The sequence below is a fragment of the Ambystoma mexicanum genome, chromosome 6p, assembly GCF_040938575.1.
Source record: "Ambystoma mexicanum isolate Mex_15411 chromosome 6p, UKY_AmexF1_1, whole genome shotgun sequence".
In the NCBI taxonomy this organism is placed as follows: Eukaryota; Metazoa; Chordata; class Amphibia; order Caudata; family Ambystomatidae; genus Ambystoma; species Ambystoma mexicanum.
This window is the reverse complement of record NC_090935.1, coordinates 663928953-663953991: the sequence shown is the minus strand read 5'-3', so window position 1 is coordinate 663953991 and position 25039 is coordinate 663928953. Positions and strand designations below refer to the sequence as shown.

At 48.2% G+C, this 25039-nt stretch overlaps 1 protein-coding gene across 2 annotated transcripts in view; it reads right to left on the bottom strand.

Moving 5' to 3' along the window:
• Positions 1-261: 261 nt before the first annotated feature.
• The window catches only part of ZFYVE16 (zinc finger FYVE-type containing 16), a 1039436-nt gene continuing 1014658 nt past the window's right edge, over positions 262-25039 (bottom strand). For both annotated transcript variants that reach the window (XM_069627543.1, XM_069627544.1), the window contains exon 17: positions 262-1728. In XM_069627543.1, the coding sequence (XP_069483644.1) occupies positions 1567-1728 (162 nt within the window). In that variant the 3' untranslated portion in view covers positions 262-1566. The remainder of the gene's footprint in view (positions 1729-25039) is intronic.

Sequence of the window (25039 nt, the reverse complement as noted above, 5' to 3'; positions counted from 1 at the left end):
ACAAAAGTCCAGGTAACCGAACAATCAATGTTTCTGGTGCTCCCTTTTCTCAATAATGAGGTACAAGAGAGTGAAGCAATCTTTCCACCATTACTTTTTAACCTTATCAATAAAGGAACATATGTGTTAAAATTGTGAACTTCGTCTCCAACAAGCACAATGTCAATAACAAATACCTTGTGTGTCGCCGAATACAGATCGTTAAAGTATTTTTAGACATGTGATTTATATACTACAATAAAATAGCTCAGGAAACTGCACTCACAGAAGAAACCTAACTTTATTAAGTTAATAAATATAGAAAGACTAACAATTTGATTTGTTGATTAACAATTTGATTGTTTTTTTAACATCCTTTGACGACATCTGCGGTAGACTAACCACCGTTATATGCAAGACAAATGTATCACTACTCAACCAGATATATTTTGTAGTATGGAAGGGCAACAATGAAATGCAAGACATCTGCCTCCATTAGACCTTAGCACTGCCCACATCCTGTGTCAAAGGTTGGACTAAACAGTTTCAAAGTAGAAAGTAGGAAAGTATTAAATATCATTGCAAGAACGGTTTAAAAAACAAAAACCTTCAAATCAGTGTATATTTACTATATACAACAGCCTAAGAACTTGGGACATGCGAATTTGAATCTGCGTTGGCAATGTAAATTCTGTTTAGATGTGTGTGCTTATACATAGTGATAAGAATCTTGAATTGCTTAGTATAGGCACCATTAGCTGGTCACCTGATATATTAGCAGACAATTGAGCCCAAAACGCTTTCCTGAGTAAGAATTGTTTTCATGACTTTCTTTGATGCTAAATTTGTGACTTAACAAGCTTTGTCAGTATATGACTCATGTTTTTTAAAATTGGGCCCACTTAAGTAGACTAAATATTGCCTGCAATCCAAGGCACAGAAAACCTTTTAGCTAAATTGAGATAATAGTTATCAGGTGCAGTCTACTCCAGTTTGGGGAGCAATTACATTCCGTTACACTCTCTGGAAACCTCAGATCACGACACGGCTGGTGTGGATAATTCATCCAGTCTCCTTTGTGACTGCATTATAAAACCCGGATTACAAGTATCCGAGTGCAAACGGTAAAACAAGGACTGGATAAGAAACATACACTTGCCAATTTCCTTAAATGTCATGAGAAAAAATTAAAAGCAGGCCGTACATAAACAGGGGTCCTCAATCATACAGTATGAAGAAGGGTAATGAACATTCTGCAGCCCTTTCTTTGAAATCAAAATTTTGATATTTTGGTTAAAGATACCTACCTCTCCAGCAAAGAAGGTGGCACACATCACACATTGTCCAAACCTATTCACAAATTTGCTCATTTCCCAATGTATGTATATCATGAACTTTAGGAAGCAGATGAATACATAAAAACTGTGTTCCTAGAATTTCTTTTTTCCTCCAAAAACATTTTTGTTACGACATTATCTTTTAAATTACAAAGGCTGTATAAACGTTTAGCATAGTGGCTATCAAAGCTTTGGTGCATCTTTAACAATATGATTACACTTTATACAATATAATATACATCGTTTGAGATTAAAAAAGGTTTTCTAAGAGGAAAAATATCAACTCCATGACCAAAGGTAAAGTGCTGGAGTCTGAAGTTCGTCCGTGGATCACAGGTATCAAAGCACCGTCAAGATCATTTAGGTAATGCTGCGGGAGAAGGCGGCCCCAAGATCCAGCCTGATACTCCACCTTAAAGAAAAGAAATCCAAAGTTTAACACAGGTTCTCAAATAATGAAGAATAGCATTGATTAAAAAAATTGACGATAATACAATACTTGCCAATTTTTTATGAAACATCTTTGCACAATAATGAGAAAGCAGAAGGGAGGACTGGAGCATGGTTTCTTTTGCCAACAGTGGATGAGGTCTAGCTCTATAGATGGAGATGCAGTTTATTAGAGGCAGATGGAGCAGGGAGTGATGAAAAATAGACGATGGACCTACCCACCAGGTTCACTGCTTAGCAAGGAGACAGAAAACATCAAAACACCATATACTTAAATAATTTACGGATAACTTGAATCAAGTAAAGTGGATGACTAGTTATTAAATTATCCCTAAAACTTGTGACTCAGGTTCACTTTAGACAAAATGATTATAACTCCCTTATTCTGTTTGCATTGTAAAACACATTCTCTCCCTCCAACATGTCTACCATTATGAAAAAGTCAATATAATCAGGGTGATTTAGTGACACACATATTGTGGCAGCCAGGCGATCACCCACCGAAATAAGGCCATGTATACAGCATTGGATAGGGCCTGCAGATACAGGAAAAAAGCATAAAGGGGAAAAAAAGAAGCCTAGGAGATGGATGGACAGGAGAATGCTGGAACATGCAAAGTGGAGCTAGAATTAACGGTAGGGTCAATGCTGGGTATTTGAGGCAAGCGCTTGGAGCCCTAGCCGGAGACAGCAAGGGCTACAAAGTGAAGGGACATGGGAATGAAAGGAAGCAGAGTCCACAATGAGAGTAGATGATGGCATCTAGCGCTCCAGTAGATGGTACAAAGAACAACTGACATTTTGACCCCCAAGCGGGGTGGCAAGAGTTGTAGGATTGGAAAGGGATGGCCCTCTGTAATGCCACAGCCTCTTCTTCAGAATATTTGTTTGAAACAAGTATTCTACAACTATGGTGTGTCTATAATGCAAACTATCTATAGGGGGGTCAGGGGGACATTTTATAAATGATCTCTAGCAGCAAAACAGTTTCTCCTAGGTAAATTCCACCCCTATAGTATGGATATAACTTTCCTTACTCCGACCTCTGTTAACGCCAAATAACTTGTACACCCCTCAATTGCTTCCTAGCTAGGTTTGGGCTATATAAGACATACAATATTCACCGTAATCATATTTCTGGTGCTTGTATCCGCTTAGATTCACATGCTGTGCTTATAGTCCGACATCTAATGGTAATGGTGGAGTATTGCATCTTGTTTTTGTAGTTCGAAATGGGACGTTGACCTGGGCATGTCTGTAACACTATCCCAAATGTGACTCTCATTCGTCAAGGGACTCTCCGATTGTTTTTGTTCTGCCATGAGGGAGCCTGAAGAGAATGTGCGAGTGAGTACAGAAGGATAGGAAATGTGTAAGATGTCCATGGTCCATCAACTCCAAGCGGGGAGGAAGGGTGGGCACATAAGAATCAGATACAAGCACCAGAAATACGATTAGAGTGAGTAATGTATGTCTTCTGGTGCTTGTGAATCTGCTTACAAGCCCCCTTAACTCGAGCCCCTGCTTCAAAGCCTTAAAGTTCGTTACTTAGGGTTTATCTCCATTACTGTTTTCAAGCGTGTCATCTTCACTGGATTCGGCCTGGGAGGGTCCCGACATTACAGTTACCAATTGCCTCCATGCTACCAGGGGTCCCGCTTCCTCCTCCCCTCCCCTGCTAACTGCTTCATACCATGCCATTGTCTCAGCCTCTGCCCACTTCAGGAGGTCGTTCCACCACACCTCTAATCTTGGTCTTTGGGCTGCTTTCCAGCCCATAGCAATTCTTCGTTTAGCCAGGATGTAGGCCAGGTCTTTCAGTTTACTGATGTGTTTTGAATTACGTGGTCTTGCGAAGCCCCCTAGCATGAATGCCCATACTGACTCCACCTCCAACTTGATCCCCTTCTGGGACAGGCGCTGCTTAACCTTCCCACCTCCGGGCACGCCCAGAACATGTGAATCATCCCGGCATCCACCTCCCCGCACTTGGGACATTTCTGAGTCACTGAGTTTCCAAACCTAGCGATTTTACTGGGGGTCATGTATGCCCTGTGGGTGATATACAGCTGGATCTGCTGCAGCCGTGCATTCCAGGACACCTTCTTGTGGTACCTCTGGGCTCTTTCCCATTGTCCATCCTGCATAGGTTCTCCCACCTCCTCCTCCCAATCCTGCCTCAGTTGGAGCAACTCCTTGCCCACTGAGGTCATCAGTAATTCATAAATTCGGGATATTTCATGCCCGCCCTCCGAGATATCATACATCGTTTCAATGACAATGTCGGGTTGTTCTGCTAATACTGCCTCGGGCCACTTCTCTCCCACCCGTTTGGTGATTCTGGTGTATGTAATATATTGTCCTGTGTGTACCCCGGTGTCTTCCATTATCCTTTGAAAATCTAGTACCACCCCTTCCTACCATGCGTCTCCAAGGGTCACTAGGCCCACCGGTTCCCAGAATTTGCGGATCCCCCTTATCTGCGTGTCCTCGCTGCATAGCGCTACCAGAAGCACCTGCGGGGAGCACGGGGCCGGGTTTCCCACTACTTGACATGCTTTGTGCCATGCTTTCCAGCCTAGTTCCAGTAGTCTCGCCCGTCCTTGCATCTCTGATTTAGGCAGCCATATTAATTCTCTTAAAAAGAATGGGGTGCAGTCTCTACTTAGCCATCTTGCTTCTGCTGTCTCTTCTTCTGACAGCCATCTAGCCACATACTCAAGCTGCTCTGCCAGGTGGTATATTTCAAAATTTGGCAGGTTTATGCCCCCTCTATCATTCAGGTTCTGCAGCTTCCATAGGGCCACCCTGCTTCTGGAGTTATGCCATATGAAGCCCCTGCATAAGCTGTGGCGTTTCTTGAAAAAGCGTTTGGGGAGCATGTATGGAATGTTCGTGAAGAAGTGTAGCAGCCTGGGCAGAACCACCATCTTGAGCAAGGCCGTCCTGCCCACCATGGCCAGGGGGAGTTTTGCCCAGAACCCCATGCTATTCTCGATGCCTACCATGGCCCTCTCCGTATTGTATTTATATTCATCTGCAGTTGTATGTTATATATTGATCCCCAGGTATCTGAATGTTTGAGTCTGCCAGGATATCTGCAAGACGGGTAGGTCCCCCCGTGGCGACCCCCTATATCTTCCTAGGGGGAACATGCTTGACCTTTTAGGGTTCACTGCTATGCCTGAAAGGGTCGCGTAGTGATCCATCACTTACAGGACATACTGCAAGTTTTCTTCTGGGAAGCGCAGGTACAGCAACATATCAGCATACAGTTATATTAAGTGCGGTCCCCCCTTCGTGTGGATTCCTATCTCGTCATATTGTCGTCTCAGGCTGATTGCTACTGGTTCCAGTGCAAGTATGTAGAGCATGGGGGACCAGGGCCTAGTGCCCCTGCTGAGTTGCCATTTATCCGAAATGATCGCGCCCGTTTTGACCCTACCTATTGGGGAGCTGTATACCATCTTAACCCACCTCAGATATCCAGGTCCTATCCCATATTCTTTTAAGGCCGCCATCAACCACCGCCATCTCACAGAGTCGAAAGCTTTTATTGCATCCAGCGAGACTATTGCCATTTCGCCAGGCTCGTTCTCTGTCTGTTCTATTATATGGTGGAGTCTCCTGTGGTTGTCGGATATGCTCCTTCCTGGAACTTAGCCGGTTTGATCATGGTGTATTAGTTTATTAATTACCATTTTTAGTCTGTTTGCCAGTACTGCCGTGAGAATTTTGCTATCTTGATTTAACATGGATAGGGGTCTCTAAGACCTGCATTCTGTGCTTGGCTTACCGGGTTTTAGAAGCGGAAAAATCACTGCTTTTCTTAGGGATTCCGGCAGCCTTCCCCTTTCGAACACCTCATTTAGCATGGCCAGCAGTGGGGGGGAGGGGGAAGCACTTCTTGCCTATACGTTTTGTCAAATTTGCTGGGGAGCCCGTCTGGCCCCGGGGCTTTACAGGTGGGCAAGTGCAGGACCACTGTCTCAAGTTCCTCTATGGTGATCAGGGCCTCCAGGTTCTCCCTTTCCTCCTCATTTAATTTGGGTAATCCTATGTCTTCCAGTATTTCTAGCGTCTCCTGCGCTGCTTTGACCCCTGTATCTTTGTAGAGGCGCTTGTAAAATCTAAGGAACCCTTCGTCAACTCCCTCCTGGGTGTTCCAGATCTGCCCTTCTCCTGTTATCTCCCTCATCACCATTCTCGGTGTGTCATTTCTATATAGCCATGCCAACAGCCTCCCTGTTTTGTTCCCTCCTGCGTGTTGCCTTTCGATATATTTTGTATAGTTCAATTTGCATAGTCATTCCCAGAGCTCCCTATTGGCTTGCTGCAATTGGTTCACTTGTTCGGTGTCCTCCTGTGAGGTACCCCCCTCATGCATCATTGCTTCCAACTTCTTCTCTGACTCCTGTAGCTCCTGCTCTATGCCCCCTTGGAGACCTCTAGATATGGATATGGCTACACCTCTTATTACCACTTTAAACGCTTCCCATAAAGTTTCTTCTGTCTTCACACTCCCTGTAATAGTGTCAAAGTACTCAATCTCCTCCCTTAAATCCTCTCGAAATGCCGAGTACCGCATGTTGGGATCCTTGCTCTGGGGGGCTGGTGTCCCCACTCCACGAGCAGGGGGGGAGTGGTCCGATAGCATTCTTGCCTTATATTCCCAACACATCATTTCACCTACAAGTTCGGAGGCGACGAACATATGGTCCAGTCTCGTATACAAGTTTTGTGGGGCAGCATAGTGTGAGTAGTGCCTATCATTCGGGTGCTGCTGTCTCCAGATATCCTCTAATCCAAAGTCTCTCAGCAAGGCCTGTAATGCCCTCTCGGCGGGGGTGGGTTTATCTAGTTTAGTATCATACCTGTCCATTTTGGGATGTAAGGTACAGTTGAAATCCCCTCCCCCACACAATCGCACCTCCCAAGAAGGGGCCAAGTTTGCCATATAGGGTCCTGAAGTAGGCCGCCGTATCTTGGTTGGGGGCATAAGTATTTACGATGCTCAATTCTCTGTTCTCCAACAGCCCTCACATCACTATCATCCTCCGGTCTGGCTCCGCCGTGGCTTGGAGCATCTGAAATGGCACATGCGGTGCTACTCAGGTAACCACCCCCCTGGCATAAACTGAATATGTCGCCCCCACGGTGGTCCCTCTCCACTTTTTCTTAACCACCTCAAGCTTTTCTTTGGTGATGTGGTTTTCCTGTAATAATGCTATATCCACTTTCTGCCTTCTTAAATACATCATTACTTTGTTTCTCTTCAAGTAGCCATTAAGGCCCCTCACGTTCCAAGTTACGATTCTAAGACCTCCCGTTGCCATCCATATTTTGTACTCCTTCCCTCCCTCTCCATTCCGCTCTCCCTCCTAGTTTGGCATGAATATTGGCTCGTTCCCCGTCTAAAATCAACATGAACTCACCAACTAACCCCCCCCTCCCACATCCCACTTCCCCAAACTATGTCCCTCCCCCTCCCTACCCATCCCAAACTGGTGCCCAGCTCCATCCCTGGATCTCAGGCTCTCCCGCATTTAGTCCTATCTCGGAGTGCCTAGTAAGGAACCCAGCGGGGTGTTACCGATCTATCGGTTTCCTAACTAATCTATTTGCGGGGGTATAAGGGCGGGTTCCCAGAGGCTCCCACGGTTTGCACTGTATCACCGTGCCTATGCATCCTTATTAATGCGGACCATGTAGCAAAAGTTACAACTGCCTTCGCCCTGTCTTATAGTCTAGTCCCAGTGTCTGAGTCTGCAGTACCGTAGGTTACTTATCTGCGCCGTCTTCCCGATGGGCAGTTCTGTGTGTCAAGCCAGTCTGACGCCTCTTCTGGGGTACACCTTCAATTTCGCCGGGTATATCAGCATGTACCTATAACCTGCTTCCTGCAACCCTCTCTACACTGTGCCATTGTTCATGTGCCGTCTCTGTACCATCAATGTGTAATCCGGGTATGCTGTGATGTTCGCCGATGCCCTTTGGAACAGGTTACTTACCTGTAACTGTTGTTCTCCAGCATGGGTCTGGCATGGATTCACATGCTCATGAATATTCCCCGTCGTCAGGCTGGGAATCCTCAGTAAAGAAAAAATCAGTATCAGTTTTGTTTTTGATCTTTTTTTTCTTAGTAGTAACCAATCACTGATCTCTGGGTCATACTGCCCCCAGCCAATGACTGCCCTCTCCCTAAACCCTGCCTCTGGCAGCTATCCTCAGATTTGGTAGCACGCCAAGTGGCAGTATGACCTAGTGAAGAGCCGCAGAGGGGTAGGTGGGAGGGTTCGCATGTGAATCCATGCCAGACCCATGCTGGAGAACAACAGTTACAGGTAAGTAACTTGTTCCTTCTCCAGCATGGAGTCTGGCATGGATTCACATGCTCATGAATAAAAGAATACATAGCAGTATACACATGCACAACCACGGGAGGTGGCAACAGGCTCAACATTAAGCAATACAACAACTCAACATTAAGCATCTCTTACCTCCTCACCGGGCTCAACTTAGGCGAACAGGTTGCGCAGCACTGCTTGGCCGACCCTGGACTCCTCCCTGGAGTCCCGATCGACGCAGTAGAATCTTGTGAAGGTGTGTGTCGACCTCCACGTAGCAGACCTGCAGATGTCCAGCAGGGGCACACCAGACAGGAACGCCATGGTAGCAGCGATCGCTCTGTTCGAAAGGGCTCTCGGACGGCTGGGCAGCGGTCGGTTTGCCAACCGGTGACAATGTATGATGCAGCCGGAGAGCCATCTGGAAATGGAAGTCTTCGAGAGAGCCTTCCCTTGATTCACAGAACCAAAGTTCACAAACAGTTGTGACGTCTTCTGAAAACTCTGTGCGGTCCACGTAGAACTTCAGCGCTCTAGCTACATCCAGCGAGTGCAAAGTCCTCTTGGCCGGCGTCGAAGGCGACGGGAAGAAAACTGGTAACACCAAGGGCTCGTTGAGGTGGAAGTCAGACGGCACCTTGGGCATGAAGGAGGGGTGCGTCCTCAGCACCGCCCTCTTGTCATGAAAAGTCAAGTATGGAGGCTTGTAAGATAGGGCCTGAATCTCTCCCACTCGTCGTGCAGAGGTGATGGTCACGAGGAACGCTGTCTTCCATGACATGAACTTCAAAGGCGCCGAATGCATAGGCTTGAATGGGGCTCCCATGAGCCTGGTCAGCACCACATTAAGCTCCCACGCCGGGGCAGGGGCCTTCACCGGTGGGAATGATCGGAATAGTCCCTTCATAAATTCCTTTACCAGGCGATGAGACCACAAGGACGCCCGTCCCGTAGTCCTGGTATATCGGGAGATGGCAGCCAGATGTATTTTTATGGAGGCGTGAGCCAGTCCAGCTTTGGCCAGCGACAGTAGGTACGGCAGCACTTGAGGGGCCGTAATCCACAGAGGGTTCATTTTATGTGCACGGCACCAGACAGAGAACCTCTTCCACTTATGACCGTGACACTTGAGAGTCGAGGACACCCTGGCCTTTGCAAGAACCTCTCTGTAATCAGCCGGGATATCGTACCCTCCAAACTCTAGTGCTGCAGGAGCCAGGCCTGCAAGTTCAGCGGCTGTGGGTCGTGATGGAGAATGGCGCCTCCTTCTCTGGAGAGAAGATCCGCGTCCGCCGGCAGCTTGACTGGTGGGGATGTTGACAAGTCCAGAAGGTCCGGGAACCAGATCTGCCTCGGCCACGCCGGTGCGACGAGGATCATCCTGCACCTGGACTTCTTGAGCTGGTTGATGAGGCGGAACGGCAACGGAGGGAACGCGTATAGCAACAGGCCATCCTACGGGAACGAGAAAGCATCGCCCATGCTCCTCGGCTGTGGGAACCTGCTGGCGAACCTCTGGCACTTGGAGTTCGACGCCGTCGCGAACAGGTCGATTTGGGGTTTGCCCCATCGTTGGAAGAGTCGATCCACTTGGTCCTGGCGCAGTTCCCACTCGTGGCACGAGCGCAGCTCCCTGCTGAGTGAGTCCGCAATGGTGTTTTTTATTCCTGCCAGGTGGAAGGGAACCAGAAACATCCCCTGGGCGACGGCCCAGTGCCGCAGATCCTGGGCCTCCTTGGCTAGGGCTGGGGATCTGGTGCCTCCTTGCTTATAAAACATTGTGGTGGTGTTGTCGGTGAAGATCCTCACCACTTTGCCCTTGAGGGACGGAAGGAACGACTTGAGAGCCCAGAACACTGCTCGGAGCTCCAGAATGTTGATGTGGAGAGACCTCTCCTCCGGGAGCCAATGGCCTCTTGCGTGGAGGTCTCCGGTGTGAGCCCCCCCAACCCTCTAGAGAGGCGACAGTCGTCACCATCTCCTGAAACGCCGGGATTTGAAATTCCGTGCCTGTCGTGAGGTGAGCACGATGCCCCACCATAAGATCGCCCGACGGAACTCCTCGTCGAGAGGGATCCTGTCCTCGAAACAGCCCCTCACCTTAAGCCAGCAGGCGTCGAGGAACTCCTGTAGCGGATGCATCCGAAGTCTGCAAAGGGGTACAAGATAGATGCATGTGGACATCATCCCGAGGAGGGACTTGATGGACCTCACCCTGGCCACGTCCGTGGCTAGTAGGCGCCGCACCTTGCCCAGGATGGTCTTGGTCCTCTCCTTTGAGGGGGAGGCCAATTGCCCCACTGTATCGGGCTTTGCTCCCAGAAACAGTGCTATCTGCGATGGAACCAGGTGGGATTTGGGGTAGTTGATGGCGAACCCCAGCTCTGTGAGTAACCGGACGGTCCTCGCCGTGTGTTCGACGGCGAGTTCCCTTGTCCTTGCCCCAATTAGCCAGTCGTCCAGGTAGGGGTAAACGTGGATCCCCTGCAGACGCAGCCGTGCCACTACTGGTGCCAGGCACTTGGTGAAAACCCTGGGTGCCGACTTTAATCCGAACGGCAGGGCCCTGAATTGGTAGTGGCGTCCCTGAACCACGAACCTGAGGAACTTCCTGTGCCTTTTTAGAATAGGGATGTGGAAGTAAGCATCCTCCAGGTCCAAAGACGATAGGAAGTAGCCTTCCTCCAGCTGTCCCAGCACGTGCTGGAGGGTGACCATCCTGAATTTCTGCGCCTTGATGTACTTGTTTAAGCGACGCAGATCCAGGATGGGGCGCCAACCGCCTGTCTTCTTCTTGACGAGGAAGTAACTTGAGTACACTCCGGAGCCCCGGAGCCCACTGGGGACGAGCTCGATGGCACCTTTCTTGAGCATCGCTTTTACCTCCAACAGTAGTTCAAGGACGTGATTCTCCTTCCTGGCCACGGGAGGAACGCAAGGGCACTTCTTTTGGAATTCCAGCGAGTGCCCGTTGGCCAGAGTATCCAACACCCAACGGTCGGTGGAGATGGACTCCCACACGCTGACGAACTTCGTCAGCCGGCCTCCCACCGGGGTGCTTCGGTGGGGACCCGACAACCCGACCGGGTCAGTCTTGCTTGGAGGCGGCCTTGCCGCCTTGGCCTCCCTGGTGACAGTGGCAGGAACCGCCTTGCTTGCCTCGACCTCTGTAGGCCTCCTGGGAAGAGGAGCGGGCCGCCTGGCGGTAAGTGGAAGAGCCACCGCTGGATCCTTTGGAGGCACCCTGTCTGCCTCTGGAGCTCCGAAAGGTCCGTCGCTGTTGAAGCACCCCTAGGGCCCGGGCCGTCTCCGAGTCGGTCTTGATGGCCTGTAGGGACTTATCCACCGCCTTACCAAAAAGGTTGTTGCCGTCGAACGTCCCTGGTCTGGATGTCCTGGCGAAAGTCTGTCGCCTTGAGCCATCCTCGTCGTTGGATGCAAACTCCATTACCCAGTTGGCGAAATCCGGTATTGGCAATGTCCGTTGCCACCGTTATGGCGTGATCCGATGCCGCCTCGCCTTCCTGCAGAATTTCTAGGGCCTCTGCCCTTTTGTCATCAGGCAGGAAGTCTAGCAGGGGAGCTATCTTGAACCAGAGCTCCCTGTCGTAGCGGGCCACGATCGCTAAGGCATTGGCCGCCTTAATCGTCGTCACTGCGTCCAACTTCTTGCCCTCGCTGTCTGGCGGGGAAGTGGAAGTTGAAGCCGCCGTACCCGCTGCCTTCTTCTTAGCCGCTGCTGAGACGACAGAGTCTGGCGTGGGCTGGGCCCTGAGGCACAAGGGGGTGGCATCGGGGACCCAGTACTTCTTCTCGACCCTGTCCCTCCTGGCTGGTGTCGTGGAAGGGTTCTTGAGGACAGCAAGCCCATCGTCCCAGATGTCGTCGAGTAAAGGCACCGCAAGGACTGTCTTCCTCTTGGCCTCTCGTCGTTGGTACAGAAACCCCTCCTTTTTCTGTTCTTCAGGGCAGAGCTTGGATGCCCTGGTTATCATGGCGTGGAAAGCGCCAATTTCGTCGGCTGGAGACGCCCACGGGGGGGGCGGGGGGTGAAGAGAGGATGTCCGCTGTGTCATTTCCGCCGTCATCGTCCGTCCCTGTCGCTGTATCCGTCGCCGTATCCTCTCTAGGGTCCGGCGAGGGGGATGAGGGGTCCACCGGTCTTGCAGGCACGAAGGGCGGAGCAGGGTGGACTCTCTTCCGCTTGTTCGGAGGGCTTCCCGATGGGCCTGGTTCTGGATCCTCTGTCGGGCTACGTGGTAATCTCGTCCTTATCTCGGTGCATAAGGATTGGATTGCCAACAAAATGGCCGCCGAGCTATCCTGGGACTCGGGCAATGGGTGCGACGGACGGGATGGCTGCTCCACTGGGCCCTGTTCGTCGTCACCATCTTCGATCACGTCAGCAGGGACCACCCCCTGGGATCGAACCTTCTCGAACCTCTCGTTGAGGCCTATGAACCTCTCATTGAGGCCTAAGGACCTCTCATTGAGGCCAATGGACCTTTCGTCGAGGCCCTTCTCGGTTTCCACCAGTTCCTCCTCAGAGGCTGATTCCGAGTCTGTAATGGCCGTCCCTCTTTTTCAGCCGGGGGCTTCACGGGGTCTTAGCGATGGGCTGGAAAGAGGAATCCCTCCGCGGTGGCAGGGATACTCTGGGCCCCGAGGGCGTTTCCACAGGCGTAGTCTCAGCCGGCTTCGCCAGGGTCGCAGCGACCACTTCGGTAGAGGCCTTTGCCGGGTGGATCAAAGCCCTCACCACCTTAGGTGCGTCCTGGGCCTTCGCCTTGGGGGGAGGGTCAGCGCCTCGCTCTCCCTTCGAGATCGACCGGGTCCGCTCCAGCGGCCTACCCGGGTTCTCAGACTTCCTCTTCCCCGAACCAGAGCGCAGGCTCGTGGTCGAACGTGCCGGGGAAGTTGCGCCCTGCTTGGCAACAGAAGAGCCCGACCTTTCGGCGCTCCCGATGCCTGCGGACTTGCGGTGCTTGGCCTTCTGTTGGGGCCGGGGCGCCCTCACAGGACTTAGAAGCCCGCTCAGACTTTTTCTTCACCTTCTCACCTGCTGTGCACTTCTCCAGCCAGGCGGCGAGGCGGGAACGACTGTCTTGTTTGGTCCGTTCCGAAAGGTTCTTGCAGAAGGCACAGTCTTTCTCCACTTGCGTCTCGTCCTCCTTGAAAACGTGTTGTAATCCGCATCCAGGGCAGCACCTGAACAGCTTGGATCCGGGCGTCGACCTTCCGTTGTCCTGGGCCATGTCCGCTGAGGTAGGCCGCAGATCTTCCGGAATCCTCCAAGAAGTGTAAACTCGATGAAAACTTCACCCTTGAGGGGCGTAGAAGAATTCCGAAACGGGTCCCCGTTATCGGAAATAAAAACGGTGGAGCTTGAGGCTCGATTAAACAGAAAAAATGTGAAAATCTCCTGAAAAACGTGAAAACGCAGTAAAAAAACTTGAGAGCTAAACACAAGGACTCCCAACACTTGAGCGTGCAGTAAAAATCGGAGGATGGCTGCCAGAGGCGGGGCTTAGGGAGAGGGCAGTCATTGGCTGGGGGCAGTATGACCCAGAGATCAGTGATTGGTTACTACTAAGAAAGACAGATCAGAAACGAAACTGATACCGATTTTTTTTTTTACCGAGGATTCCCACCCTGACGACGGGGAATATTCATGAGCATGTGAATCCATGCCAGACCCCATGCTGGAGAAGTATTGTTCCTCCTTTCCGAAAAAATTCTAAGATTCTTTCCCTGTCTCGATAGTTCAGGATTTTTGCGATTATTGGCCTCGGTGGGGCCTCTGGTGGTGACCTCCTCATCAAGGCCCTGTGCGCCCGTTCCACCGCAAATCCCTGAGTCAGCACCCCTCCTGTTATTTCCTGCAGCAGCATTGTTTCAACAAAGTCTGTGGGGTTCGGTCCATCTGCTCCTTTCAGCAATCCCACAATGCGTACGTTATTTCTCCGGGCGCGTCCCTCCGCTTCTTCCGCCCTATTTTCCAGATTACTCACGCGTTGTTCTAAGATGTGAATCTCTGATTTATGGGACGCGCATGCAGCTGTGTTCGGGACCATCTCCTTTTCCAATTCACCCGTGCGTTCTGCCAGCGTTCTGACATCCTGCCTAAGGAGGTTCACCTCTTCCTGCACTGCGCCCACTTTAAGTTCCAATGCCGCCTTCAGTTCGACCATGGCCGATTCCAGTTTAGTTTCCCATGCCAATTTCTGTGGTGGGAGTGGGAGTCTTCTCCTTACTCCTAGCCCCCTCTGACATTTATGGTGTTCTGGCGTATTCTTCCAGCATGGGTTCTTTGCCCTTTCCCTTGATCTGTTGTTCGCCATCTTGGCGTTGCCGTATGTTACTCCTCAGGGTCTCAGGGAAATGGTCTTTCACGCCTTAGGGTTAATCCGTGCTCGACTTTGATGCTTGCAGGGGGCTATGGTGAGAGTTCTCCTGTGCAGTTTGTTTCGTGTCACGAATGGGTTGTGTCCTCCCACGTCCTCGGCCGCTGCTGTTTCTTTCAGTCTTTGCACCCTGTCACTGAGTGGGACCTCTTGCTGTCTGCACGTCCAGGGACCTGTGGGCCCGCGTGAATGTTTTTGTAGACCCTGCAGTCACCAACCGTGGTGTGGTACGTCACTTCGCGCAGTGTTTCTGCCTACGTGGTTCCCGGTGGCTGCCCCACGTGTCACTTGGGGTATTTGGTTGCCCTTCTCGCTCTCCTCCTGCTGAATGATAGGCTTACGCAGTGCACCGTGTAGTGAGACCTAGTCGGTGTGAGCATACAGCCGGTATCAGCTTGCGGCCGGGACCGGTCCGCTTCGGGCCCGTCTCTCCCTCCGGCAATCCCTGCCCACATTGCGTAGTCTAGTCGCTGGTGCTGACTGTTGGTGGGGTCCTCAGTAGTCCCTACTGCTGGGTGTGCTGCATGCACCTTCCTCTTGGCGCGGCGTGGGGCGCCTTCCACACTTCTGGGACACGGGTGTTGTGCCTTAGCTGCTTTAGTTTTAGGAAGGGAGGTTACCACCAGTCTTTTTTTTGTTTTGACTGCACAGTCACCACATGCGAGCTGAAAACGCCATGCTCCCTATGTGCTCGGCAGCTTCATCTGGCACTTCATGTGCGTTGCACCTTGCTTCCCTCAGGCACCCACAGGTCCTTGTGTCTCTGCCCGTGCCCCACTGTGTGTGTTGAGTAGCTGGGTCAGCGTCTGGAGGTTGAATGCGGCCTCGCGTTTATATTTTGTAGCACCGTAGTGCTGATCGGCTTGCAGGGTAGTTCTCTGAGCCTCGCTGAAGGCTCAATTGCGAGCGTATTCAGTGCACTACACCCCCGTTGTGGTGTTGCAACATTGTTGCTGGGGCATCGCAGTGCGCCAGCAGTGGATTGTTTTATGCTCCAATCATTACGTCTCTTCGTCCAGTGCTTCTGCAAGGGAAGCGAGTGCCCACAGTGTTATTTTCTTCTGGGCAGCCGCTTAGTGTGCCAGATAGCTCTCGTGTCCCCCGGCGCGCGTGTCCCTTTCTCATACGCCGATGCTATGCTCGTCTATTAGTGGCACCCAGGCGTGCGTTTCAAGCCTGTTGTGTGCCGATGAGTAATCCTTGTTCTTTACTCCCATTGATACCGGGCATTCTCATATGTATTCGATTTCGCCTGGCTCGCCTGCAAGCGACCGTCCATGAACGGATACTAAGTATCGGATCAGTTCCTTTGCTTGCCTCAGGCCGCCATCTTGCCTGCTTTGTCTCTGCGCCGCTGAAATTTGCGTAGGGCTGAAAGCACGCAAGTCACAGTGCTGGTCCGCTGCGCATCTCGCTCCAGTCGTGCTTCAAGCATTCATAGGTCTGCACATGCAATTTCTGTCACCAAAAGTTGGTTTTGCGTGGCTTTTAAAAGGATCAGTGTAGGATCGACGGAAGCCCCCTCGATGGACACGTCCGCTTACATGGCCCTTAAGCCACGCCCCCAACACACTTGGATGATAATGGGCAATCACAACCCTTCCAATATGAATACGCCCTATGGACTACAGCCAAGCTACACTTTCTCTGACCACTCCCCTGGTCAACCTGCCTAGCCACCGTACTAAGAACAAAGGGAACTCCCTTGATCACATCTTCAAACCTACACTCTAAAATCCTCAGCTCTCCATTAACGCCTCTCCCCCTCCATCCATTCATTCATTCATCCACTATTTATTTCCCCAACCGACACTCTTAACACCCCCCATCTGTTACCAAAAGGAAATTCAAACCTAACTCCATGGAACATTACCTGGAACAAGTTAAGTCCTCCGTTTGTGCCTTCTCTTGTTCACTGATTAAATCTGCCATTATTGAGTTCAACAATGCACTGGCTACTCCCTTCGACTGTCACTCTCCGGCACTCTCATTCACCCCCTCCACCAACACCCAAACGTGGATCATAACCAGACAGGCAAGCAGGTGCTTCCACTAACACCGCTAGCTGCAATGTTGCTTGCTCATCTTCTTACAGTCAACAAAGACTCTCCTTGCCCTCAATACAAATTTATATCCCACCGCCACCCTCACCCGTACAAACTATTGATTACCTCCAAGGCTATGCTCTACCCACACAAAAACAGATACCTATCCTTTTTTTATCTCTGCAGATGACATTGCCTCCCAATTAGTCTTCACAAATCACTAAATACGAGACACCACGCCCACTTTATTCATCTCCTACAATGCCTACACTTTCATCACTATCCCACTTGCATCACACATCCCGTGCCAAACCCATACCCAGCCTCCACTCAGCTAACACTTCCTGTCTTCTCATAGGCACCACAAACCAATAGAGCTTGCACTGATCAACCTCACCTCCCTCTCTACATGCATCTCCTTGCTTCCTACAAAATAGCTAGTCATTCCCATATTAAAGAAACCCACGGCTGACTCTAATCCGTCTTTCAACAGATCTGTCTTTTTCCTGGAACACCATGCCAAAAGCCTCCAGAAAGTAATTTTTTCCAGTATTGTTAACGACCTTGTGGTACAGAAACACACACACTAATACCCTCCACTGAAACTGCCCTCACCCACTTCTCCAATGTTCTTACCATTGGTCACTGTTCTCACCTCTCCTCCATCTTCAGTCTACATGATCTTTTTGCAGCATTCAACACTGTGGCTCTTCCATTACACCTACTAACCATCTACTGCCCTGGCTTTAAGACATACCGGACTGGCTGACCTATCTATGGTTACACCACCTCTTGCATTCACCTCCCAGTGTGTGGCCCAATGGGATCCATCAAAGTCAATTCCTCTTCGCCCTCTACACCTCCTCCCTGGGCAATCTCATCTCATCATTTGGTTTTCACTTCCACTTTGTTCACAATGATACTGTCACGATTTGCTCCCTTTGCTCTGTTTCCTGCCACTTAGGGGCATGATTTGGGGTTTATTCCTTACTGGACATTCCTTTCAAACCTTATGAGACAATGGTGTGGTGATTTGGCAGCGCTAAATCCTTATTTTCAATGCTGCTTCCCTTCCGGATCCAATCCAGGTATTTGCCAGCAAGTACATCTGATTTTATCAAAAGACTATGCTTCCCAGAATGCCTGGCCCACTGCTTCATCTCCACCTTTGCAGGACAGGCAGCAGCTGTGGCTGTCAGGTGCTAGCAAGCAGCACAACTGAGGCGTGCGCTAGTTAGCCAGCTTTAAAAACGTCAGTTGGCTTGTGTCCAGTGCTGGTCATTGATGCAGTGTTCCCGTTTGTGACTGGTCTGTTGTTCCCGGTTCTTAGCTTAATGTCTAGTACCTAGTTTCTTGTTTCTGGTTACCTTTTCCCAGGATTTTGAATTTAGTGTGTGTATTAGTATTTTCTGCTTCCTTGATTCACTTTCTGTCTTCTGTTTAGCAGTCAGCACTTCCCAGTGCTTTCCTTTGTCTGGGCAACCCAGTTTGTCTGTGTTCTTTATTCCTTTGACTTTGCCTTTTTCTGCAGTGCAACCTTGATCCTTAGACGCCTCTCATTTATAGATTCTCCATGTTGTCCCATTTTCCATCCCTGGGTGGGGATTGGGGAGAATTTGCACTTGTAATTTTTCCTGCTCCTGTTCCTTTACCTTCTCTTGGAGTCTGTTCCTGGTTTTCACTTGCACTTCTCCCTTTGTTGCATATTGATTGTTAGATGTAGTGTGCTGTTGTATCCAGCTCCTGTAAAAGTGCCTATGTTTTCCTGAATCTATGTGATCGCTGCGCCACCCATAATGTCGACTATTAAACTGCCGACTCCCATTATGGCACGGTGAGGACTGTGCCCTGCATCCCCATACCCGCTCCCCCATTCACTTACCAACTTGGCGGCACACAGTGACGTGTGCCACCATCTCTCTTCCGACCCTGCAGCGTCAGTTCCTCCCACTTGCGTGGGTCGATAGTGACTCTGGAGGGTCCTTTAAAAAAAAAAAAAAAAAAATTAAAAAAAGTTTTACTTCTCAGTAATGAGAGTCTGGATTTTTTGTGCATTGAAAGTCGCAGTAACTGCGGGGGCGCAGTACTGGAGGCAACTTTTAAAAAAAATAAATGTTTATTTTTGAAAAAGGCAGGGTAATAACAGTACCAACTTTTATCAATACTTATTATGCATTACTGTAAAAACATGTCTTTTCACTCTTCCCACCCTCCTTGAGTTTAACAGTCCTCTTAAGGGTCACCCTCTTCATTCCTGTTGCTGTGGGGCATCCCCATTCTCCAGGACCTGGAGACAACATTTTTGTGAGTGTGTTTTCCTCACTATTCTGTAATCACTATTCCTACTTGTCCCTTATCAAGAGTCCTATGTATTATAGTTACCCTCCCTTTGATCAACATGGTTCACATTTCACGTGGTATTTATTGTTCTCATGAGCATTGTCTTTAAGTTGCCTTGTACAATATCATCAAGGGAGTTCGCTCACAGATCCTGTTGTTGCTTTTACTGTATGTGAGCTTAGCACTGTCAGTACCTGCAACAGCAATTGTGGGTGAAGAGCTTGCCGACTTTATTTGTAATCATAAGGTGCTTCTAAGAGCTTAACCCATATCCCTTTTCATATATTTGTATTCTTATCATGGTCTACTGGTACATCCTGGGATTTAGTGTACATGTGTCTTGGTTCCTGAACGTATGTTGTTTGATTCAAAGCTATTCACTGTGTGATCTTGTGCACATTTCCCTTGTCATATACGCTGCATTTGGTCTCTTATGACAGATACCCAGATCATCTTCTCCATTCCCTCCTTCACTCCTGTAATATTTGAATGCATCACCAACTGCATCAAGACTACCCATGACTGGGTGGGCGCACACTGCTTTATGTTTAACTCCTCCAATATAGAAGTCTTTTGTGCCCCTCGCTTCAATAACAGCCACACGCTCTCCCATCTCCTTCCCTCCTGACCTTGTCAGTGCATCACTTAAGGCTTGCAAACTTGACGCGCCATTTGACATTTATCTAAGACAATGACAGCTCAGTATGACTACTGACACTGTTGCCAGGATCAATCCCCCTAATAAGGAAGATGCACCCCCAACTCGGCTAAAGCTAAAACATTGATCTCTACTTTTGTGCTTGGCTAAGTAGACTATGCCTTGGTCTCCCCAATACCCATTTTCTCCACTACAACAAAGTTCTTATCTTCACAACACCCACTCCCTACAACCTAGCTAGATTCCACCCCAGCACTACGTACTGACAACAATGAATGTCTCTCCCTGCAAAATCACTAAGTTCCTACTCTGAGGTCTTACCTCACAATTCTTCCTTATTGCATCTGTCTTCACTCTCCCTCTCAAACTCTGATCTGCCTCTCTCTGCACCATTTCCTTCCCCACACACATTGTGCCTCGGGCCACTTTAAGTCTCCTCTACTGCCCCACTCCACTGGTATGTTTTTTCAGGTCATCAGAGTCAGCCATCAGTTGTTTTGTTCAATACTCAAACTTCAAGATCGACTTGCCAGGTGTGGAAGGGGCACCTTCGAACCACTCACTACCTCTCCCCTACTGATCCATCATACCTTCCCATATAATTTAACAAAAAAATATAAACATGCCAATGTTTGCCATGTAGATTGTGGCACAAGGTCTTTAATGTACATCTTATGTATGTCTTTTTCCTAGTCACTGTCCCTGGTCTAGGTCCCACAGACAGCCAACAAACAGAAAAGGCACCCTACCCAGGGAATGTCTCTGTCATCTTAAATGCATCTTATTTACGTTTTGCAGCTGTTAGAAAAGGGCATCCTTATTGATCAAATAAATACAAATACCTTTTTACTGAAGTAGTTCATTTGAATATATGTGCAAAAAACAGGGGACTGTTTAGGTGCAAAACATTCCATGTATAAACCAACCACACTTACTGCACGGTTTACCAGCTCAGATGTACGTTTATTAGGAAAGTCTTAAACTATGAGACTGGTGAAGAAGCATCCACATAAAGACAGAATAAGAAACATGTACCATTGCAGATAAAGTATTGCAGCTTGTGGATGAACAATATCTTTTATATATGCTGAAATGTACTTTGTGTGTATGTCTTTGGGCCTACCTTTGGCTTGGTATGCTCGAAGCATAGCAAGTAGGCATTGCGTTTGCCTTGATTTAGGAATACAGTATTTCTATGTCCCACCTTATGATAAACTAAACAAATTGCCAGTGTGGGTCAAATAATTCCAAATGGTGGCACAAACATACCTACATCAAAAACGTTGTCTTCAAGGTTGTGGCTATTTTTGTGATTGGTAGATGTAGGTTTCGACTTTTGCTCCACGCTATAAAAGGGACATAAACGGGATGCTTCTCCACCAATTAAGATTCAATACCTACAACAAAACCGATGAGGGGAAAGACTATACATCCATATAAATGATTGCATTGAAATATTTGGTTACAGGCACAAGATGCGATTAACAATGTTGTCTCTAAATTACAGGAATACATTTGCTGATAATGTAGGAATACTTGAGTGGGGGGCACAGAGAACATCAATAAATAAAAAGTTGCACGTCTAACTCCATCTCAGCATATTAGGAACTGCAGAGGAAATCTCTAGAGCAGCAAGCAGCAATCCAACCCGGGAGCCTACCCATTAAAACGGAAAAGTATTAAGGATGCATATTGATAAATTGTGGGGAAAGATAACATTGCAAGAAGCCCAGTCCATCAGTGGGCAGTAGATGATCTTGGAATGTATCCATTTTTTAAGGTACTTAGGGTGGTTTCGGGCAAGAGACCCAACTTTCATACTAACCATCTTGCTATTTTTACAGGCAAAATTAAAAGCCTAAACTCCACAATTGCAAAGTTGATCCTTGCCCTGTGATGGTGGTAAAGGGATGTACCACAGTCATAGTTTCCTTGGACATGGATTTAATTAACTCTCCATCATACCTTAAACAAGTGTCGCTTAACACCCCAATAAAAAAAGACGTATCCGATCCTATGCTCTGGGAGCATTACACACCCAGGACCAATGTGCCTTTTGCATTGAAAACCCTTGATAAAGCTGCACCTATTCAGCTAGAATCATGTAGCGGATCAAAGGCTCCTCAAGGACTTGTAATCTTGTTAAAGTAATATAACCTGAGGAGGGTGGGCATTACCGGTCGGGTAGTGCCCCTCGGGGCTTCATTTACCCACACCGAGGATAGATTAGTCTAGACTTGACAATTTGTTTTGTGCGTGGGCGGCTGGCGGCCATATTGGGTGTATATTCTTTTGTGAAAACACATGAAGTACATTGCATGATCAATCTACTTTAAAGGAGTCACGCTGGCGTTCATGGGGACGGAAGGTAAGAATTATTTTTTAAATGTAGAGCATTGTTGAAATAGTTTTCGCTTTCATCCGATGCTGCGTCACTATTTTAACTTGACTTATAGAAAAGGGCCACCTTGGAATTAGTGTTCGTTGTTCGAATGTTGGTGGGTATAAAATGTTTTACAGATCGCGTGCATGTAAAACGGACGAGAAAGGCATTCTCAGGCTGGTAAGGACTTGGCGAGGGCCGACGAGATTGCTTGTTGCAAGTTAATTGTCCCTCTCTGGGTACTAATATAGTTCATATACAGGCAATGAAACATATTGCTCGATGCGAAGAACAATTTGTTACAAACTGTTTGACATTCCCAGAGCCGGTACTGGTTATGCTCTTACATGTAAGGCCCGCCTTTTGGACACCATTTGCCACTCCATTCTGCTTACACTAATGAGTGGAAGGGCTGGTGTTTTGATTGAAGCTATACATTGGATTGTTTTCTTTCCTAACAGAAAGTCCAGAGAGAAAATTAGCTCTTACCCCTCCGTATTCAGTATGTCAGTATTTCAGTGGTATCCAGCAAGCTTGTCATTGCCATTATTTCAAATATATGTGAAGCCCTTGCATGATTGTATCCTATACCAGGAAGGATCCTTCTTGCAATACGTAGATGATACACAGAGAAATATCATGAAACACTGCAACTGTGTAAAGTGGTTGTGTGACAAGGTCAAATGTTGGGTGCAGGAGAGCTTGCTCAGCTTTAAATCAAACAAAGATTGAGATATTGCTACTTACCTCTTACTTATAACTAGCCTAAAAGGGAACACTTTCATGATCCTATCACAGTCTATTATTCTGAACCTGAAGGGAATTGAGAGCCTGGAGTTGTCTTTTAGCTCCACCTAGTCTATGAACCAGCTGGCCGGGTGATGGTGATTTCCACCATCTACCACATTAAATGTTAAATTGCCAAATTAGCTGCTCTATGTCTCACAATAACGGTGGCACGATTGCTTAGGGCAAAATTGTAGCCAACCTTGACTATTGTAATGTATTACTCTCAAATGCACTAGTGAAGACTTTACCACACTTGCACGTCCTACTGAACTCGGCAGCCAGAGTGATCACAAATACCCCAATAAGAAGACATCACTCCTAGTCTGGAAAGACTCCACTCTCAGCAAATGTAACGTTTGTCGTCGTTTTGGCTCCTGAATCCTTCCATGAACCAGCACCTAACTGCCTACAAAGTAGACTTAAACACTACTGCCCAAGGTATGAATTGTGCTCACAGAAGTACTACTTTACCTCCATGCACAAGATAATCTATGGGGTTCTCTTACCAAGCGTGGCTGCCAGACTTTGCAATTCACTCCAGGAGGAAGAACGACAAATCAAGCACCACCCTGTGTTTAGAAACAACATACAAACTGCTGTTCTGTCCTGGGGCATGGCTCTCCACTGCCCCCTTCTGAGATGACATATAGCACTTTGTATACAGCTGGGCTGTTTGCTGTATTGACAATAAATACAGTAAAGAGGGTGGTAAGGGAGATGTGGCCTGGTGCACATTCCTGAAGTTACACAGTCAATGTGCTCACGTGAATGGAACAAATACCCGTATTTGTATAGATTTAAACTTGTAATTGTGTTTCGAGGGTAGACAAGAACCGCCTGTCAATGTTAAATCAGGAGAAACTCACTCAACTGCAGGATAATTACAGTATTGTGTCTTTTACCGCAGACCTGAAATCTTAATAGAGTCAATCTTGGAATCCCAGCAGAACTCTTTAAAATGGAGAATGTTTAAGTACATACGGCTTCACACATGAATCAGTTGAGTAGGTTCTGCTACAAGGCCAAATATGCAGACACCAGGACTAATGCGAACATGAAGGTTAATTAGTAGATTCATATGTGATTCTACTATGTGGACAGTTGGAGCTGCAGCGGTCATTTTGCTCCAAGGCTTGCCAGGCTTCACAACAGAAGATGGACAAAAGGTATGGTAATGAACTTGGTTTGCAATTTGCTTTATATTTCAGGTATTTGTATCTGTGCAAGCACTTCTACCAGAAATGCTGTAGAGGTTACAAAAACCTTGCCTACAAATCTTTGTACAAAAGCAGCATTTATCAAAACAATTATTATAAAATGAGTGCTCAATAGTAATTTTGTTGGAAGCTGCTCATCCTATTCAAGCAATACTGCACCAACTTTACACATCTAGTGTTTATCATTTTGAAAATTATCAAGTGACCTTAAAGGGAACACATATTTAATACTGCATAGGTTACAGTGTTTGTACATGTATTGCATTGCCTATTTGTATTTCTGATAAAGCCGAGTTTGGAAATGGGCCACTGTTTAGATTTCACTACTGATTATAATTCAGTGTTTGTAAATCTTTGTTAGTTCATCATTGGTCAGAAAATAAATTGGTGCTAAGGAACAAGTTACTTACCTATAACTCTTGTTCTCCAGCATGGGTCTTGCATGGATTCACATGCTCATGAATATTCCCCGTCATTCTGGGAAGACTTGGTAAAAAGAAAGCAGTTTAGCTTCAAACTATCTGGTAGTCTCTTCCATAGCCTATCAGTGTCATACTGCCCTCAGCCAATCACATGTGTCCTCCTAAGCTCCACCCATGGTGGCCATCTTCAGGTACGGTACCGCACATAAAGTGGCAGTATAAGCAAATTAGAGCCAGAGACGGGCCGGAGGGAGAGTTCGTATATGAATCCATGCTGGATAACAAGAGTTATTCGTATGAAACATGTTCCTTTTTAAGCATGGGTTCTTGCATGGTTTCCCATGCTCAAGAATAAAATTATAGAGACTGCGCATGCGCGAGCCGCGCATGAAGAGCTAATCGTCTCGGGCTCCCGGCGGCCGCGGACTATATCCTGCAATAATTCTGCATTTTGGAACCACCCGACCTCAAGACACAGCACCCCGTTGGCGGACGTCCCCAGGCAACAATAGCTGCGACCTGGGGCGAAATCGGTCCCGGGAAGGCGAAGAACGCGACCCCGGATTCGCCGGTGCGAGACTTGCCGCCATTGCCGTGCGGCGGCAGAGCGGCCGCTCCGCCCCTCCCCCCCTGAGCCATCGAGGTGCGGGCACTTCATAGAAGGCAGG